The sequence below is a fragment of the Pleurodeles waltl genome, chromosome 5 (assembly GCF_031143425.1).
Source record: "Pleurodeles waltl isolate 20211129_DDA chromosome 5, aPleWal1.hap1.20221129, whole genome shotgun sequence".
NCBI lineage: Eukaryota > Metazoa > Chordata > Amphibia > Caudata > Salamandridae > Pleurodeles > Pleurodeles waltl.
This window is the reverse complement of record NC_090444.1, coordinates 182,532,526-182,552,466: the sequence shown is the minus strand read 5'-3', so window position 1 is coordinate 182,552,466 and position 19,941 is coordinate 182,532,526. Positions and strand designations below refer to the sequence as shown.

The 19,941-nt window shown below is 41.3% G+C and overlaps 1 protein-coding gene across 1 annotated transcript in view; it reads left to right on the top strand.

The window, feature by feature from the left end:
* TGFB2 (transforming growth factor beta 2) overlaps positions 1 to 19,941 on the top strand; it is a 326,829-nt gene that overhangs the window by 272,119 nt on the left and 34,769 nt on the right. Inside the window, exon 3 of the mRNA XM_069233880.1 lies at positions 17,466 to 17,598. Within this exon, the coding sequence (XP_069089981.1) occupies positions 17,466 to 17,598 (133 nt within the window). The remainder of the gene's footprint in view (positions 1 to 17,465; positions 17,599 to 19,941) is intronic.

The following is a 19,941-nucleotide window of genomic DNA, read 5'->3' as shown; positions in this document are numbered from 1 at the left end:
CAGTGTGGCATCTGGAAGGCCATAGAACGGGACATTACCACCATCCAGATGCAAGAATATGAAGCCTTGAACAGCACTTCTGAAGTTACTTTCTGGAAGAAAGGGATCTTGCTTTGAAGGCGGTATGTTTTGTTTGACCAATGTATACCCATCATTAAAAATCTAACAACCACCTGAGTTTCCTTATTGGGATACTCTGTTTTGCATGGCTGTTTTATCTATAATACAGCTTTGTGAAGAAGGTACATTCTGAACTAAGTATAAACAATGAGGAAATAATAGAGTGTGCATACTTATATTGTAACTACTTCTGCAATCACTACTCACATAGTAACTCAATACAATAATGATAATATCAAGAGTAACTGTAATCTTTCCAGAATGCTTCTAATAAGTAATCAGAATGCAGGTATTGTTAATGCAATGAATAGCTAATTAGGTTATGAATTCATGAACTACAAGAATTCTGCTCTTCCTCAAAAGAATTTCAACCAAGTATAGTGTGATAAATTAGGTAAAGCGGAATTTCATATGAATTCATGTGAACCCCTAAAATGCCCTTACTGATTGACATTAATATCTGAAATAGTTTGGACTTTTTGTTGTTGTGGCTCATTTATATCTAGATACATTCATCTTTAGAAATATCTACTGAAATAATTCAGAGCAGGGTGAGCTGTAGGATAGAGGAAAAGAATAATAATAAAATCTGTTCATTTTTATTTTAATCGGAGAGTGCAGTGTGAAATAAAGAAAAGAATTGGAAAGAAGAAAGAGGCCTCAAAATACATACATTTAAGAGAACATGAATGGAAGACATTAGATTGTTGGTTGACTGGGATGTGAGCTCTGGTCAAGCAGAGAACACAATCCTTGTCAGGGTAAGGCACAAGCAAATCCTAAACTGACCTGTGCTCAACCCCCTGGTAACTTGTCGCAGAGCAGTCAGGCTTAACTTAGAGGCAATGTGTAAATTATTTGTGCAACACACAAAAAGATCCCACACCAGGTTAGACAAATAGAGCTGAATTAAAAAAATAAAACAAAATCAAACAACACAAATCTAATCAGTAGAACTGGACTTATGTTTTTTTTTACAAAAAAGTGCAGAATAGCACCTAAAAGCACAAAGTGTCAATCATGGCTATCTGGGCATGCTTGGCCAACTCAAAGTCAGAAGATCAGGCCAACTGCAATGGAGTGCAGGTCGGATACAGTCCCAGATTAGTTCTGCAGATGTTTTATCTTCCCAAGTTTTGTGCCTAGATGGAGAGGGTCATGAGGTGCAAGGAGAGCGTCACAGGTGGCGGTTGGCGTGGCACAAAGAGCAGGCCAACTGTCGCGGACAGGTGGGCTAGCTTCATGGTGGTGGTCTGTTGTATTTGTGATCCTGAATGACCTTTGCAGTAATAATTACTGCAAAGCTCATTTCAAAGTAGCTTTGTTCACCATCACAGAAAATCCAGTCAGAGTGGAATGTTCATGGATGGCAGTTGAGGAAGATGGGGAAACCATTGCAGGAAAGATGCGGGGGAAACAAAGGGAAGGAAAAGAGAAGACGAAATGATAGTGCTTAAGAAAGGATCTGTCAGGTTATAACACAGCCCCCTGCAATCAGTCAATGATGCAGTGAAGTGACGGACCGGTGGAGCTTCACTCTGATTTTCAGTGCGTACAGTGTGAACGGGCCCGTGGCCCAAAAGCTTGATATCTATGCCCATGAGCTACACCAAGGGTCCAGGGAGGGGCAGCTGCTTCCTCTGAGCGTCAGGGCTACGCCACTCCAATTTTCTTGCTTTATATGCCATACACATTGGTAATTAAATAATCACACTACATGCTGTGTATTATGATTATTTAATTATCAATTAATAGCAAGTAGGAAAACGTCCATGTTCACCCTACACTGTATTACCAGTGCCTTCCCTGTCAGGTTCACACTAGTGCACAGGTGCCAAGCATCGTGGTGTACTATGGGTTTAATTCACTCCAGATCTGTCTTGCTGTTGACTGGGGTCTTTGCAGTCCAACCCCAGATGACGTGCAATAGCATCTCTTTTAAAAGCAGCCATGGGGGGCATGAATATCAGACCTAAGTTGCCCAAGCTGCATGTCAATTATTGCTGCCTATCCACCCATGCACTCTTCCAAGTCTCCATAGGGTGGGGAGGAGCCTGTAAGCATTAAGGACCCCATCTCACCCTTTCTATAGTTGGGAAAGGGTGGGGTTACACAAATGCCTCCTGACCTGGTCCAGGGGGTGCCAAGGCCGAACGGTTGAAGTGCAGCCAGCAGGAGGACCAGCCGGAGACCGGAGAGAGACGTGATTGGCTGCGGAGCGTCCTCTGCACCATTTTGCGCCAGTTGAAAATTATCGAGGTGAGGAGAATACATTTATCCCTCTGGCCCATACCCATCCCACCAGACAGTCATCCAACTTCAGTCCAGTGACAAAGATCTCTAGGAAAGAGATGATAGTGTAATAAAGACATGAATTTTACAATATGTTGGTGCATACAAACACCAGTAATCTTTTTCACCAACCAAGTTTACTACAACGTGCACCACAAGCACATACAGGTGCGATATTTCCATACTCTCCCCATGTTACAGTACAGTATTAAATTACAGTTCTTGCTGAATCCTGGCCTAATCGTTACGGAGACATTTGTAGTTCACCCCATTGTTGCTCCGAATGGTACTGAGAAAAACTATATGTAGCGCTTCATGCCGGACGTCTGCTGTTTCTAATCACTGTGCATAATAGGTGATACTATTAACTATTTAAACGGTACTGTACACAAATGGGGGATTCATCTTGATTTCTCTAAAGGAATCTTCGCATTTTTTAATGTCCCTGAAAGCAAGAGTGATTACATGGTTTTCTATTTATTTAAAATTGCAAAACCCTACAACACTCCAGAAGTATGCCATAAAATTCAAACTGAAGTGCCTGAGCCTATAAAAGTGTCATTATTTAATTCTCGAGTGTCGTACTCTCTCTTTCACAGAGTTCACTATTGTAGTTTGCCTTTCCCAGTGCGGCAAATGGCTCAAACTGCTTAGACAATATACAAAGTCCACGCTGGAACCACCAATTAACAAACAGCCATGGTGTGGCAATGTGTGCTGAAGGCTAAGATACGGTGACTGACTTTGGAACTTGGGCCTTGGGTTTTAAACCTGGCCTCTGCATGCATCATTCTGTGAATCTGGTTAAATCTCTTAACCCTTAGTATGCCTATCATTGTAAAAAGGTGAAATATAGCACAGTTGAAATGTGTAAATTCTGTCTTCATGTACTCAGTTTTTAATGCTGTGGTTTAATACTGCCTGGGAGTGCTACAAAACAATGGTACAGAACTGTTCTGTGGTGGTTCTCCTTTCGGATGTGGTTCTGGACTGCCCTCGACAGAACCTTTGTGTTGGTATCCCCCTCACAGCAGGGTAGTTTCCAGCATGGATTGCCCACAACAGAGACATAGGAATGTGTGAGATTTTGCAGTGGCAGAGGTCAGCCCAACGGAAGGTGTGATCAAGGGAGACAAAGGTCTGGGCCTCACCTGTCTTTCTTTGTGGCCACCACCTTTGAAATAGGAGCTAAGCTTCCCTCAAACATCTGCATAAGAAGGTGCTGTTAATAAGAGTAGCGGGCACTGTATCAGAGCATACCTCCCTGTGTTTTTGGTCAACTTATTACCAAAATTATATCATAAAATGCACCATTTCCCACCAATTTTTAAAAGATTTCTTGGGGAAAGAAACCCCCCAACGTACCCTCATGGAAATGTCATATTAGTTCATTACACTTGATTGTGGCCAAAGTTCCTTAACTGGTCTTACGCCCTTCCACTTTCAATTTCCAGGACCTGAGAGGCACCACTTGGGGATCAGAAACTTGCTGCAGCTGGGTTCAGGAGCTGTTTTGGGGAGCCTTTTATGTCCCTAATGCTCAGATTAGGAGGCCAGCAGGCTAGCCCTTGGAGTCACTCTGGATCCTTGTTCAAGATGAAGATGCAGGTCCAGGTCTTCTTCCCCAAGCAAGAGGGCAACAGGACAGCACAACAACAAAGCAGTTCCTTTAGAGCAGCAGTTCAGCAGAGTGGCAGTCCTTGGAGCAGCCTAGCAGTCCTTCTTCCTAGAAGAGTATACACAAGTTCCAAAAGTGCACTGAAGAGCTGGTGTCTGAGTGCAGTATTTCTTCACAGCTGTGACTTTGAAGTGGGGAAAGCTTCTAGAGGCATGTCTTTGAAGTGCACAGATTCCCTGCCATCCTGGACCTGGCTCCAGACTATCTACAGGGGGGTATGCAGCCCTTTGTGTGGGGACAAGACACTGCCTATTTAAGTATCAGTGGGGCTGGGCCCAGCTCTCCTGCCAGTTATGGCCCATCAAGTCACACCTAAGCTTCCCATGGTGTATGGATGTTGTTTAGGAGGAATACACAAAGCCAACTTTCAGCTACATCCAGACATGTGACCAGAGACAGCCTGCAGGCACTAATTGGCTAAGGCAAGAAACAACCAACTTTTTAAAAGTATCAAGAAACAATGTCCTGAAGGTACCATTCAAACAAACAATAATACATTTAATACCGTATTTGAGAAAATATATTATGTAATCAAAAGACAGAAGAAAAAGAGAGAAGTAAGACCAGGATTTGTCAGAAAAATATAATTAAATATGCAATGGCTTTTAAGGTTCAAGGAGAACCAAAAAAGGAAATAATAAGTGAAAAGTGTCTCAAGAGCAATGTGCATAAACATGCTCAGAATTGTGCAGGTGGTGCAAAATGTTAAACAAGAAAAAAATAGAAAAAAGGAGGGAACAGCAAAAAGAAATAACAATTAAAAAAAAATTCATGGAATAATTGATAATTCATAATGATTCCATTGCTTATATATGTATAATTATATTGTATATTATATATAGGTATAATCTCGCCATCATTTCAACCTCTTATGATTCAACAGGTCATCATCAGGACAAAGTGATAGGGGAACACCCAAAAGAGGAAGGATTGCTGCAAAGTCGGTACTTGGGCATTGATTCAATTGAAAGTGCAGCATTCTATTTAAATTAGAAACAGCAAGGGCCCAAAAGTGTCCCAATGTGATAAATAAAGATTTTAAGGAGTTAATCCAGTATTGGTAAAAAACCGCCACACCGAACAGAACAAGAAAATCAGGTCCAAATGACAATATTTTCTCTTGCTCTTCGATGTGGTATTTCTCATCAATACACAATTAACTCCTTACAGTCTTACTGCTCTAATTTTCTTCTGTCTTTTGATTATTTAATATATATTCTCAAATATTGTACTAGATGTTTTATTGTTTGTTTAAGTGATACCTTTAGGACATTGCTTCTTGTTACTAGTTATACCCAGGTCCTCTTTAGGTTTATGGGTGACTCCTGTTGTATACATCGCAACTTTCTGAAAGTGGCATTTTCAGAATTACAGTTTAAAATCTGACTTCATCATCAGTTAGGATTCTAAGTTATTATTCCAGAGACACCAAACACAAAGGGGTAACCTGCTCCCATTTGGAAATTACACTTATAAAATATAATAAGATAACTTCAATGTTATCCCATGGGAGAGGTAGGTCTTGGAGTAGTGAAAACTGAGTTTAAGGGTTTTTCACTACCGCAGCATGTAAACGTAAAAGTACATGTCCCACTTTTTTAATGCCTTGCACCCTGCCCTCTGGGCTTTCCGGGACCTACCCTAGGGATGTCCTATATGTATTAAAAAGGAAGATTTGGCACTGGCAAAAGGTTTATTTTGCAAGGTCAACATGGCATTTTAAAACTGCACACACAGGCTGCAATGACAGGCCTGAGGCATGTTTAAAGTGCTCCTTAAGTGGGTGGCACAATCATTGCTCCAGACCCACTAGTAGCATTTAATATACAGGCCCTGAATATGTGTTGTGTCCTTTAATGGGCACTTATAAGTGAATTAAGTATGCCGCCTGTGCATAAGCCAAAGTTAACATGTTCTAAGGAGAAAGCACAAGCACTTTAGCACTGGTTAGTAGTGGTAGAGTGTGCAGAGTCCTAAGGACAACAAAAACGAATTTAGAAAAAAATGGAGGCGTGAAGGCAAAAGGTTTGGAGATGACATTGCAGAAAGGGCCAAGTCTAACAATGAGGCTAAAGTAATTTGGTTTATAGGTGAATTTTGTTGATAGAGTTTCAACAGCCAACATGTGCTTGACTCCTGGAGATCCTTGACAAGGTGCTAAGAGTACACAGCAATGGCTCACTCTTGAAAGGCAAGCTCTCCTGGTTCATTCTGCTCCAATTTGTTGCAGTATCTAACCTGATGTAGCCATGCCTAGCTGAAGGATTTAGAGCTCTGAAAAACGACAGTGATGTGTCAGAACTGCTATTCTAAAGTTCATTCTGCAAGGAGTTTTTTTTGCAGTTTTATGTCAGAATATTGTTTACAGAATTTGCCAAGGGAAGACATACCTAAATTTGAGCATCATGCAGGAGGCCAGTATTTTATGTCCCCATCTGTATATGGGTCTTAGAGAAAGTGGTAACAGTTCAGCTATAGAAGGAGCTAGAAACCAAGCAGAATCTGAGTAAATAAAGGTTTCAATTCAACAGTAGAAGAGAAACGGTGATATAACATATCCTAGGAGCTCTGTTGAACCTCATAGTGAAACCAGACACTGCCCCGTTCATATTAGATATATTGGCAGCCTTCAGCACTCTCATCCACTCTGCTCTTAGTTTGCCAGATGTGGCCAGGTGGCAGAAAGTTCAGAACTTCAATTTAGATCCATCTTGAAAGACAAATGTGTATATGTATAGAACATGTGTCATCATCCTATCTGCAGTATGTTGAAGGCACCCATGGCTCATGCTTAATCAAAGGCCAACTCATCATCTATATTCAGCCCCTTCTCGATTTTCTTTGTTAATTAAATATCATATTTCATAGCTACGCTTATAAAACCCAAGTAGTGTTCCAATATACTGGAAGCCAGGAATTGGATCAGGGTAAAATAAACATCTTTATCATGAACCAGAAGTTAACGCATGACAATTGACCCTCTCAATAGAGAATGGTTTGACATGATGACTGTCGGACCAATGCCATAACTTTTCTCTATCACCTAATAAGCCCATTAAACATTCAGGGCCTTATTACAACTTTGAAGGAGGTGTTAATCCGTCCCAAAAGTGACGGTAAAGTGACGGATATACCACCAGCCGTATTACGAGTTCCATAGGATATAATGGACTTGTAATACGGCTGGTGGTATATCCGTCACTTTACCGTCACTTTTGGGACGGATTAACACCTCCTCCAAAGTTGTAATAAGGCCCGCAGTCTTTTCTGAGTGCATTGGACTGACCAAAAATTGTGAGAGCTATCGTAAGAACCAAAACTGGGCCATTGCAATTCCTTTCTGGTGAGTTTGTCAAAGCAAAAACATCAACAAGATCAAAGTTTATCAAAAGTGACATCACTCGAACTCCTAAAATGATGTACTGGGCAGCTGTCGAGAAAATGATTACATTTTACTCCTTAACAATAGTAAATAAACAAGTCTTTATACATATCAGAGTCCATCCTATTAAGCAGGACGTTACTTGCCCATGATATGGGCTGCATTATTGGTTGCAGAAACATATGCCCTGTAAGACCTCACAAACTTCAGTAGATAAGGTGAGGTGATCCAGATATTCTGTCGAAGGTGAGTACTATCTGGAACACACTGTTTCATTCGCTAAGGGTTTGGGAACTGCGTTTGCCCTTTCGAAAAGCTCGGAAACCTGCCTTTTCTCGTTCACTTTCTTTGCCTGGTCTCTAAAGGTTTAAAGCCTCAAGATCTGCATGGCTTTATAAATAAATACTTGACGATGATGACGAAGGCTGTATGTGAAGAAGCCTTTGTTAAACTCGAGGTAGAAGCATCTCGTTCAGTTTACTGTTTCAAATGCTGCGGGGCTTGCCTTGCACCTAGTGCGTTCAGTGCACTGATTATTCACCACTGCACAGAGTGATGCACTTTCATGATGTCTCGGAGTTTTCCAGTTGGGGAACCGGACTTGAACTCGTGGCCTTTTCTTTTGCCGCTGCCATAACGACTAGACCGCCACTTTCCTCTTGAAGGGGGGGGGGGGGCACCCTGCAGAGAGTGTGTGTTTAAGCATCTGATAACAGCGTCTCTCCCAGACAACACTTTGCCGGGGTCAGAGAGAGAGAACAATACAATTTGAGAGCGTCTGAGTGATGGGAATGTCAGCGTTTGATGTGTGCGACTACAGCTGCAGCGTCAGGGGTCGGAGGAATAAACTATGAAAGTGGGTGGAGCCAGAGACACTTACCTTGAATTCCAACAGTAGACAAACCTCTTTCATTGCCCTGGGGTGGTAAAAGCTGCCCTCTGAGCCTGCAGTCATGTTTACCAGGTTCCCCTGTGTTCCTTAAGTGTGGGTATATAATCATCCTCGCGACCGTGAAAAAACTCTCTGTGATGCTGGGCGCTGCCTGCTCACACTGGTTCTTTGATGTTTACCCAGTGAATGCACCTTTGACTGATGTGCGGCGGCGACCCGCGCTCCCGTTTGATTACATTAGCGTAGCTCTTGGTGAGCTGCAATTTTGTTTTTTTCCAAACAAGAGCGGCTGGAATTATTGATTTAAAGCTCAGAGCACTCGGTTTTTCTGGGCCCCTTCGGCTGCTTCTTGTGCAGCTTTCATGGTCCTGTATTGCATTACGCTCCAATGGAACAGAACCTGAAGGTAAGCCACAGGAATTCACAGTGAAACTGTGCCAACAACCTAACTCTTTCTCTCTTTATTACAAATCTCCTCTATATAACAGGACAATAAGGCAAAAGAAATTTGCTTCTGTGGGTGGCATACTGAAGTACACATTCAGAGTTGTCAAACGCCTCCTCGTTGGCGGGTGAGCGGTTCGAGGCACATAAAAGGCGATGTTAGGCATGTGCCTAGTGTACTGTAACGCAGAGGGCACTGCATTGACCATAAGAGAATCATGCCTGGTCCCATTGCTAGTGGGTAAGGTTGCAAAATGCCACTTTGCCCAGAGTGCTAAAACTCCTATCATCAGCTGTGTTCCACCTTTAACCAGCCTGCCTTTGTAGCCAGCAACACTTTGTATGTATTGATTTATAAGGTAATTTAACTAATGATAATCTCAATATTGCAAGCTTCGAAATGCAAAAGTGTTTTTTTTTACTTAGAAGTTCATACTTCTAAGCAAAAAAACTCATGTGTGTCTGAGGGTGCCACGCATGACAAGAGTCCGCTTGGCTTGCATTGACTTCCTCCTCTAATGCTACCCTCCCCCCACCCACCAAAATCCACCAAGAGAAAAAGCCATCCACAAGAATACTTACCTACATATTTAAACGCATATTTTGTATCGTAAAACTGAAACTGCAGACTCTAGAATTCATGGCAATATTTGCTAAAAAGCCACAAATGGATTAAGGTGTAATTTATGACATGGCCTCACCTGGCAGCCATGCTGATTGCTTCAGGATTTGCAAGTTCCTGAGTAGGATGTCCAGGTATTGGAAGCCTGTATCTCAAATGCAAGCAGCATGCTCCCAGTAGCAGACATTCTTACAATATGTAGAGGTAGATGCCATTAAATGATGGTCGCTTTCAGTCATTTATGGATTTTTTTACCAATAGCACTTTGGGATTAGGTTCTCATATACAGGGAGTGCAGAATTATTAGGCAAATGAGTATTTTGACCACATCATCCTCTTTATGCATGTTGTCTTACTCCAAGCTGTATAGGCTCGAAAGCCTACTGCCAATTAAGCATATTAGGTGATGTGCATCTCTGTAATGAGAAGGGGTGTGGTCTAATGACATCAACACCCTATATCAGGTGTGCATAATTATTAGGCAACTTCCTTTCTTTTGGCAAAATGGGTCAAAAGAAGGACTTGACAGGCTCAGAAAAGTCAAAAATAGTGAGATATCTTGCAGAGGGATGCAGCACTCTTAAAATTGCAAAGCTTCTGAAGCGTGATCATCGAACAATCAAGCGTTTCATTCAAAATAGTCAACAGGGTCGCAAGAAGCATGTGGAAAAACCAAGGCGCAAAATAACTGCCCATGAACTGAGAAAAGTCAAGCGTGCAGCTGCCACGATGCCACTTACCACCAGTTTGGCCATATTTCAGAGCTGCAACATCACTGGAGTGCCCAAAAGCACAAGGTGTGCAATACTCAGAGACATGGCCAAGGTAAGAAAGGCTGAAAGACGACCACCACTGAACAAGACACACAAGCTGAAACGTCAAGACTGGGCCAAGAAATATCTCAAGACTGATTTTTCTAAGGTTTTATGGACTGATGAAATGAGAGTGAGTCTTGATGGGCCAGATGGATGGGCCCGTGGCTGGATTGGTAAAGGGCAGAGAGCTCCAGTCCGACTCAGACGCCAGCAAGGTGGAGGTGGAGTACTGGTTTGGGCTGGTATCATCAAAGATGAGCTTGTGGGGCCTTTTCGGGTTGAGGATGGAGTCAAGCTCAACTCCCAGTCCTACTGCCAGTTCCTGGAAGACACCTTCTTCAAGCAGTGGTACAGGAAGAAGTCTGCATCCTTCAAGAAAAACATGATTTTCATGCAGGACAATGCTCCATCACACGCGTCCAAGTACTCCACAGCGTGGCTGGCAAGAAAGGGTATAAAAGAAGGAAATCTAATGACATGGACTCCTTGTTCACCTGATCTGAACCCCATTGAGAACCTGTGGTCCATCATCAAATGTGAGATTTACAAGGAGGGAAAACAGTACACCTCTCTGAACAGTGTCTGGGAGGCTGTGGTTGCTGCTGCACGCAATGTTGATGGTGAACAGATCAAAACACTGACAGAATCCATGGATGGCAGGCTTTTGAGTGTCCTTGCAAAGAAAGGTGGCAATATTGGTCACTGATTTGTTTTTGTTTTGTTTTTGAATGTCAGAAATGTATATTTGTGAATGTTGAGATGTTATATTGGTTTCACTGGTAATGATAAATAATTGAAATGGGTATATATTTTTTTTTGTTAAGTTGCCTAATAATTATGCACAGTGATAGTCACCTGCACACACAGATATCCCCCTAACATACCTAAAACTAAAAACAAACTAAAAACTACTTCCAAAAATATTCAGTTTTGATATTAATGAGTTTTTTGGGTTCATTGAGAACATGGTTGTTGTTCAATAATAAAATTAATCCTCAAAAATACAACTTGCCTAATAATTCTGCACTCCCTGTAGTAGCAGCCAATCATTTCAAGCATGATCAAACAGTACCCAACAAGCATAGTGGTGTTATCTGAAAAACTTTACTTGCAGGAAGTGTCACAAGACATGAGGCCAATGACTGATTCCAATCTGCCATATTAGTCTATGAAATACCGGAATACAGCGACGGGATATCCATCACGTTTGTGACTGAGTAACCCCTCCTCCTAAGTAACGTACTGCCTGCTAAAACTCAATGCTATGCTGGAAGAACACGCCAAATTAATGGACATATGTGACATATACATTTTTGGTGGTGGTGTTTTATGATGAAACACAGACAGTTTGCCATAGTTGAGGTTCACTCAAGTAAAGGAATACCTTTCGACCCTTGACCTTTATTTGACTTTTGGTACATATAGATGAAGAATAAAATGGAATAAGGAAAAATAGTTTTCAGAAGTACAAAAACGGCCCTCAACTGCTCACACCTGAGTTGGGAGAACCTTTGATCTCTTCCGACACACCTGCAAACTGTCTTTACTGACTTTATATATGTATACAAACGTAGGGCAGTAGGTACGTTTTGAATATGATTATTTTGGCTCCTATTATTGAGAACGGCACAGAAAAAATAGATTTTTTAGAGAATACAACCTGTGTAGCCATGTTCTACCCAATACCCACCTTTTAGCTAATGATTTGCATAACTGAAGCTTGAACAGAGCACGAGAGAGTTGTCAGCACTGTCATGAGTGAGGCAAGGTTCCAAGGCAACATAGATGGCAAATGATTACTTCTTTATCTGCTCAATAATGTTCTCAGTACCAATCCCTCAATGCCACCAACAAAACACCGAAGTCAAACCCAACAGCATCATCATACTCACAACCGGAAATTAAAAACTATAGTGATGGCTAAGCATTGCCAGCCAGCAGGAACCAATTCCTCTCTTACAATGATAGCAGTGGCGTAATTAAGCGCCCACAGCCCCAGCAGCGCAGAAGAGCCATCGAGCTCCATTGGGCCCCCCATCAAAAGTGGTAGGTGGATGGCCAAAGAGTGGAGGTCCCCTCCTTGTACTTTACAGTGGCCCCCCTTCAAGTTTTGTTCTGACACTAAATTATAGATCACATAATCAACAGAAAAATAGGACCAAACCAAGTCACACACAAATGTAGGCAACATGGCACTAAAAGTACAGGGTTGACAATCAGAGTCATGCCAACAGCAGAGCTGCTTTAGGATAGACAGTGGAGAACCACTCTTGGGAAATTAGTAATATTGAAAAGTCATATATTAGACATAGCATCGTGATTTTCGGGAGCTGATATGAGAATTGAGTAGTTGTTTGTCAAAGATAAACTAATTAGATGTTCCATGTGAGTGCTGATGGGGAACTTGGGCAATTCTAGGAAGTCTTTAGCGTAAACTAGACCATGGCATTTCCCTTCATTGGAGCATGAGGTAATGACTACTTCTGTGCTTTAATTGTGTTTGCAAGTGGTGTTATAGCACTATGCCATGGCTTTAATATCAGCTTGCAATGGTATCATACCACAACATCGACTACCAGCATATCATCAAGGTAACTAGATGTGGAATTTAGAAAAGTAAATCTATAGTCCCCTATATGTGCTTAACTTGCACTGAGTTGGTCGTTGATATAAACACAGTATCTTTGCAAATTAATATTAAATACCAGTGTTTTGTCATACATCTGTCCCCTGCATGCACCTGTCTGTGTTTAGGTATGTTGCTTCCCTGTTCATGGTTGTGATATTGTCGGTAGATCCCTCTAAGTGGATAATACTCCACTGATTTGATTGCACTCTTGTCTGCAATGGTCATTTCCCTTCTATTGCTTTTTGTGTTCGCTCATAATAAATATTTTTTTTCTCCAATATGCGTGCCTGTATTCCCTTTTTTTGAGTAATCTCATGGTACGTGTTTGGTTTTGTTGGATAGACTGAAAAGGCATGTTTTCTACTCATGTAGATTATTCTTCTGGGGCTGTGCCAAGCAGGTGTTTTATTTTTCTAGGTATTATTGTTTGCTCATTTGCAGCTTTCAATTTCCTTTTGGAAGTCCAATTGGAAAAATGTGTTATTTTCTTGGGGCTTAGGGTCCCAGTTTGGTTGGCAATGACTGTATATAAAAACTTCTGCCCTGCTTGTTCGATGTGATTGTGCTTTCTCTGTGCACTTACAGTACATTATGGAACCTGACACTAGCAATTCTATGATTGCATTGTTTGTTGCATACACCTTTGCTGGATCAAGAATTATGATTGACGTAATCCAGACCTTTATCAGATTTAGAGGTTTTTGTAGGTATTACATGACCCTCACCTAAGTTCTTCAAAAACTGAGATACGCAAATATCTCTCGTTATGCTTTTAAATGCTTACTCCAGACAGTAGACCTGGGTTTTAATTCCTGATTAAACATTGAACTGAAAAAAGTGTCATTTTGGGCAAATCAATGAATCTCACTATGCCTCAAATATAGATATATTTGGTAGATATAAATGTAAACAGGTACATATAATCTAATGTAATGTATGTTCCTAACCCTTGCTTTCCACCACATCTAAGTTCTTATAATCTGGTCCTAACCAGAACCCACTTACTGTAGATTTCAATGTAGAGTTGGAGATATTCATTTTGCAATAACACTGTGAGGTTCTGGAAGCTCCTTCTAAAAGTTTTACAATGTTACAAAGTGTTTACAAAAAACATGACAAAACAAAATAACCACTGACAAAGCCTAAAGTTTGGTAGCCAACACAGGATGTATGGACTTTGCCAATGCTTGTTTTAAATGTGTTGTAAATTATAACGGTTTCCACTTCATTGTGCTGATGTTATGACCTTAAAATCGTATGATCCTTATTACAAGCCAGAGACCAAGTTGAGATCCTAAGGGAAACATACTAGATTGATGAGGCATAAGGACTGTCATGAGGCAACATCTATTGACTTTATAACACAAAATTTGTTAATTCTGTTTCATTTTAATCAAAAGTAGTATGAAAATTCTCCAGGTTGATTTTAAACAGAAACATATTAAGTCCAGCATATTTAAATCCTATTGCGAGCCTAATCATGATGACAAACACATTCTCATGCTACTCCTTAATTGCAACACCTTAGTTGACTTCAATCCCTCACGTCAGTCCATAAAACCATCTACTATAGCAGAGCCACAGGTTCTATGTGGTTTGAAAAAGTTTGTCCACCATGAAGCGCCCTCTCCATGCGCTATGCTTTCAATGCCATAGAGTCCAATATAGCTGTGTCCGTCAGGTGAACCAGCCAAGAAATTCTACGCCATTTTCGTTGGTGTCAAAATTGTTACTTCTCCAGATGATTTGATCAAATTGGGACTGATGTACGAAATCAAGTGGGACGGAGGTCGTGCACAGGTTACACTCTCTCATGGTTGTAAATTTCACTCGTTTAAGCTCACAAAACTATACATATGTATGTACAATGCATGTCAGAGAAACATAATAAGGTCACTACTATTTACAAAAAACTGCTTCACTAAGCGTATCATATATTTTACACACAGTGTAAGATACACAGGCTTTGAGTTGAAAAAATATATAAATGTAATTGCAGCCTTTGAAATTGTTTTTACTTTTCACTTTAAAGTGATTTCCAAAAACATGTCTTTCCTTGCTACCCTCTCTATCCCCCCTTTTACACGCATAAAATAATGTTAGCTTTGTCACACTTTCAGCAGTATTTGCATCTGGAGGTCGGGGAAAATTATTTACAAATGTTTGTAAGTAGTCACTAAGATAAGGCTGAATAGGTGTTTACCACATTTTTATGGATTTTTCCACACAACCCCTTCCTGTGCCACAACCCTTAAAAAGCCCAGAAATGTGAAGAAGTGTGCGTGTGTGTGGGTGGGTGTGTTTGTGTGTGTGAGATCTATGAATGATTGAGTACATTACACCTATGTGTACGTCACTTGCCTTCACACCTTTCTGAATCATGCATAATTAGGATCCGCGTAGCACACAACATTTTCCAGGCACAAATCCATGTTCCAAATGTAAGTTTATCTTTTAAGCCATGCACCTGGCTTTATGGAGAGGCATACTCCCTGGATTGTGAACTTCTCCCACTTTCTTGCTTTCTATAGCGATTTGAAACAGTCCTACCTGCGATTCTGAAACAAAAAATATAAGAAGAACTTTGAGAGGAGGAATCACAATGGTTGGTTAACACCCATTCTGCTATGTTATGATACATTTCTATAGCATGCATATCACTCTGGAGAGTATCTAACTTACTTGAGCTAAATGAGGGGATTGTGCTGGTTGAGCCTGTGGTCTAGGTTAGTGATACTCAAAGTACAGCCCGGGGGCCGCATGCGGCCCTTTTGAGCTTTACATGCGGCCCCCAGGGCAGCAGTAGCAGTAGGTTGCTGTTTATTCGACTCAACAGGCAATACTTTATTTAAACATTTTGAAAGATAAAGAAAGGGTGTAAGAAATTTGCCCTTAACGGCTTGACTGCAGGAACACTTTCATTTTTAAAGAAATCTTGCAGCAAATGTCTGCAACTATGATAAGGGCTCTTAAAAATTCAAAAAGTGTATTTCATTTTCACGCAGGACCATTTCATTTTACTACATCAGATTATATCAGTGCATGGAGAAGTTTTTTTTTTTAAGAACAATAGATTTCAAACATAAAATCAGAAACATTCATTCTTACCCCGACCTTGATAACAATGCCAATAGTGAATTAAGAGCTAAGTCAGTTGTTATCTGCACTCTTTGATTGGCCTGATTTGCTATTTTACATGTACAACTTTATAGTTTATTAAATCAAACACAGGAGAAGGGTTCGCACAGCGCACATACTGAAGTCATGCATTTGGAGGTCTTCCTACATACAGTAATGAAGAAAATGAAGGGAACGTGAAATAAAACAATTGCCTAGGATCACACAATTTGGTAAAGTGGGAACGCTGGGATTAATGCCAGGTTTTCTGGTTTCACTTTTAGCGATTCAGCCACTAGATCTATATGCTTTGCTGCCCCCTACACCCACCATAACGCCACAACCCCTCCCCATCCAGAGCCCCCTTCTACCTTTGATCGCCACGTTGCTAGCATCAGTGCGGTCCTCGGTCAACCACAGACCAAACTTTGTGGCCCCTGGGAAAATGTTTGTGAGTACCCATGGTCTAGGTAAAGAGCCATGCTCAGTTTCTTCAGGAAATCAAAGGCTGAGAAGGTGGCTGTGATGTGCATGGGGATTTTGTTCCAGGCTTTGAGGTGAGGGAAAGCACAACCACTGGCTTTGGCTCTTCGAATGCGGTGGATGTGTGCAAGCAGGAGGCCAGCCTAGCAGAGGGTTCTGGTCAGGATGTGGAAGGTAATGCAGGTGTTGAGGTTGGAGCAACCTAGATTGTGAGGGCTTTGTATTTGTGTGTAAGGAGCTTGAAAAGTGAACATTTTGGGTTGGCGGGCCAGTGGACGTCTTTAAGGTGCAAGGTGATTATTGTGCATGGTGGAGGTCTCAGTGTGAGTCTGGCCACATCATTTTGTATGGTCTGAAGTCTTCTGGTCAGTGGTGCAGTGATGACTGAAAAGAGACCGATGCTGTAGTTTAGTTTGATGTTGCTGAGGGCCTGGAATACGGTTTTGCATGTGCTGATTAGGAACCGCTTGAAGTTTTTTCAAGGATCTTGAGGGTTGTAGAAGGAGGAGGAAGTGAATGTTTTGTCTGGGTGGTCATTAAGAGTTGGTTATCCACCACTATTCCTAGGGTCTTGGCTTGGATGGTAGGGCAGGATGTTGACCTGAGATATGCTGACACCAGGTGGAGTTCTATGGTGAGGTGTCTTTCCCGAAGAGTACCACTTCTGTTTTGTCAGTCAGTGACCAAGAGGTAATACCCGTGGCCTGCTCAGCGGTTCATATGTCTCTTTTTACTGGTGTATTCAATTTTAATTTCCATATGCTATACAGGAGCAATATAGAAGCTTCTAGATAAATATATGGCGTCATGTATATGTTTAAAGGATTGCTCTAAAACTGTGTTAAAGTTTGAGCTGCTTTATGTTTGTTTTCAGCAGGCGTGCTCAAATATTTGGAAATATGTTTTAATGTGTTCCTAGAAGCAAGATGTAGTAATTGAGGTATTTTTGGGACCAAGAAATAATAAATATGTTTGTGCTTACGCCTCACAGGTTCTAACGTCCAAAGGTTTAACGTCACCCACACAACGCTACATTGATAGCAAAGTAGTGAAAACGAGAGCTGAGGGTGAATGGCTCTCTTTCGATGTCACAGAATCTGTCAAGGAATGGCTCCATCACAGAGGTACACAGGACTATTTTATCCTTCAGGCTTACATGCATCTTATCAGTAAATTCTCTCTCATTTAGGAGTGTTTTGGCCGTTGCACAGATCAGTGTGCTTGATGGTGTCATGGTTTGGAGTTTAGCTCCGGCATTGAACCACCAGGAAAATATTTGCTGTCGCTCTGCATCCTTCTGCAATGCTGATGTTTTAATATGATTTGTCATTAAGTAAGACATTTGGGTACTGCATACAGTGTTGATTGAAGTTCAGAATCATCCTACTTTATTCACGAGAAGTGGGAATAAGTCAAAAACTGGTACGCTGACTCTACGTTAAAATAAATAAAATGTGAAATAAGAAACAATAGATTTATATGAACAACAAATACATGCTTCTTAGGCTGACATTGCATAATATAGCCCTTACTTAGGTGATGTGATGTCTGAACGTCTTTTCTGTAACTGTAAAAGTTGTTCTTTATGTTACGCATATTTTAAAGTAAACACATTGCTAGATAACTAGTACAGTAAAAAATGCTTTTATGTTTGCAACATAGTGACATTTGTCATCACTATACAATGCCATTGGCCATTGATATTCTGTGTGCCATGTGGGCCCTTCTACGCAGTTCCTCTACAGTCTTGCAAGTGTCACTTTAGCAGGGGGATACGAGAGTTCAGTAAAGTTAGAGCCTAGTTGGAGAGGCTGCCATTGGAAAACGTCTCTAAAGAGCTTCATGGGGATCTTCTATGACATGTTCAGTAATAAGAGATCACTAGAGGGTGCAGTACAACATAGCTGCTTATAAGGGACATGTGCCCCTACGAAATTATCAATAAATAAAATATAAAAATAAAATGTACAGCCACACATTTGTTTGTCAAAGTGTCCGTTCTTGACTATGTAATTGTGCATCAAAACATTTACATTTTGTATTTTTCGGCAGAAGATTGTATGGTGGTTATCTCATAGATAGTTGGTTCCTAAGATCCAGAAGCGTTGATGCTGGGGGACAAGAACTGATGGGAAACTGGAGCCAGTCTCTAGGCTCGAGTCAGGTATGGGCATAGGACTCATCCTAAAAGTGACAATAATCGCTAGGGGGATTGAACGAGTGGCAGTATATTTGGCACCAAGGTGGTGCATTTCAGTACTTGAGAGCAAGACCGCTGTTTTGGACTTGGCCCTTTCTGCAGGGTCATCGCCACCCTTTTGTGCCTTCACTCTCCTATTTTCTGAACCCGTTATTGTTGGCTTTTAGGACTCTGCACATGTTACCACTGCTAACCAGTGCTAAGGTGCTCTCTCATTTAAACATACTGTAATTGGCTTGCACCCAATTGGTACTTTTAATTTACTTGTAAGTCACTAGTAAAGTGGTACTACATGTAATAGGGCCTGTAAATTAAATGCTACTAGTTGGCCTGCAGCACTAATTGTGCCACTCACTTAAGTAGCCTTTTTAAACGTGCCTCTGGCCTGCTACTGCAGCCTGTGTGTGCAGTTCAAAGCAGCCATTTCAACCTGCCAAAAAAAGCATTTGCCAGGCATAAACCTTCCTCCATAATACATATGTGTCATCCCTAGGGTAGGCCCTAAGCAGCCCATAGGGCAGGGTGCAGTGTATTTAAAAAGTTCTAAATCAACATAAAAAATGAGCACACTACCTATTTTTGTTGACTGTTTTATTCAAAATGCTCTCTAGGGCTCCATGGATCCACAATGAAAGTACACCCTTTTGTTGGGTATCGGTTAGACAATTTTTACTTCATCTCTTTACACACAAAAAAAACCCACTTCACTGTAATCAGGCATTGAAGCACACCACTGACACCCTAGGTGTCTGAGGTGGGACCCCAATGATGAAGCATATCACTAACTAGTTGGTGGGTGAGGGGTCTTTTTGAAATAACCTAAGGGCATTTTTAATATAATCTGAAAGGTTTGTTTCACACTAGAGACTATAGAGCATCTTGGCTAAAACAGTCAAAAAACTGGGTAGTGTTCCTGTTTTTTAAGTTGATTGATGATATTTGACAAGCGAGCCCTCTCTTCTTACTCTCTTTATTGGTTACTCCATATTTAAAGAGTTGGACATAGAGCCTGTTCCTGGGTCACATGACTGGTGTAGTTAGCAGTTGAACATTGTTAATCCCTACCAGACAGCCACATAGTAGAAAGATTACGGGTGCCTGGATTGGGCAATCAAATGGCAGGATGGGGGCAGAATTGGGAACAGCCCCACTTGCAACATAGTAGGCTGTGTCCTGCCTTCACACAAAGGACTTGTCACCTCTGCACTGCTCATGCAGCCAGCTTGGAACCAGGTCAGTAGAGACAGGACACTTCAAGGACTTCAAA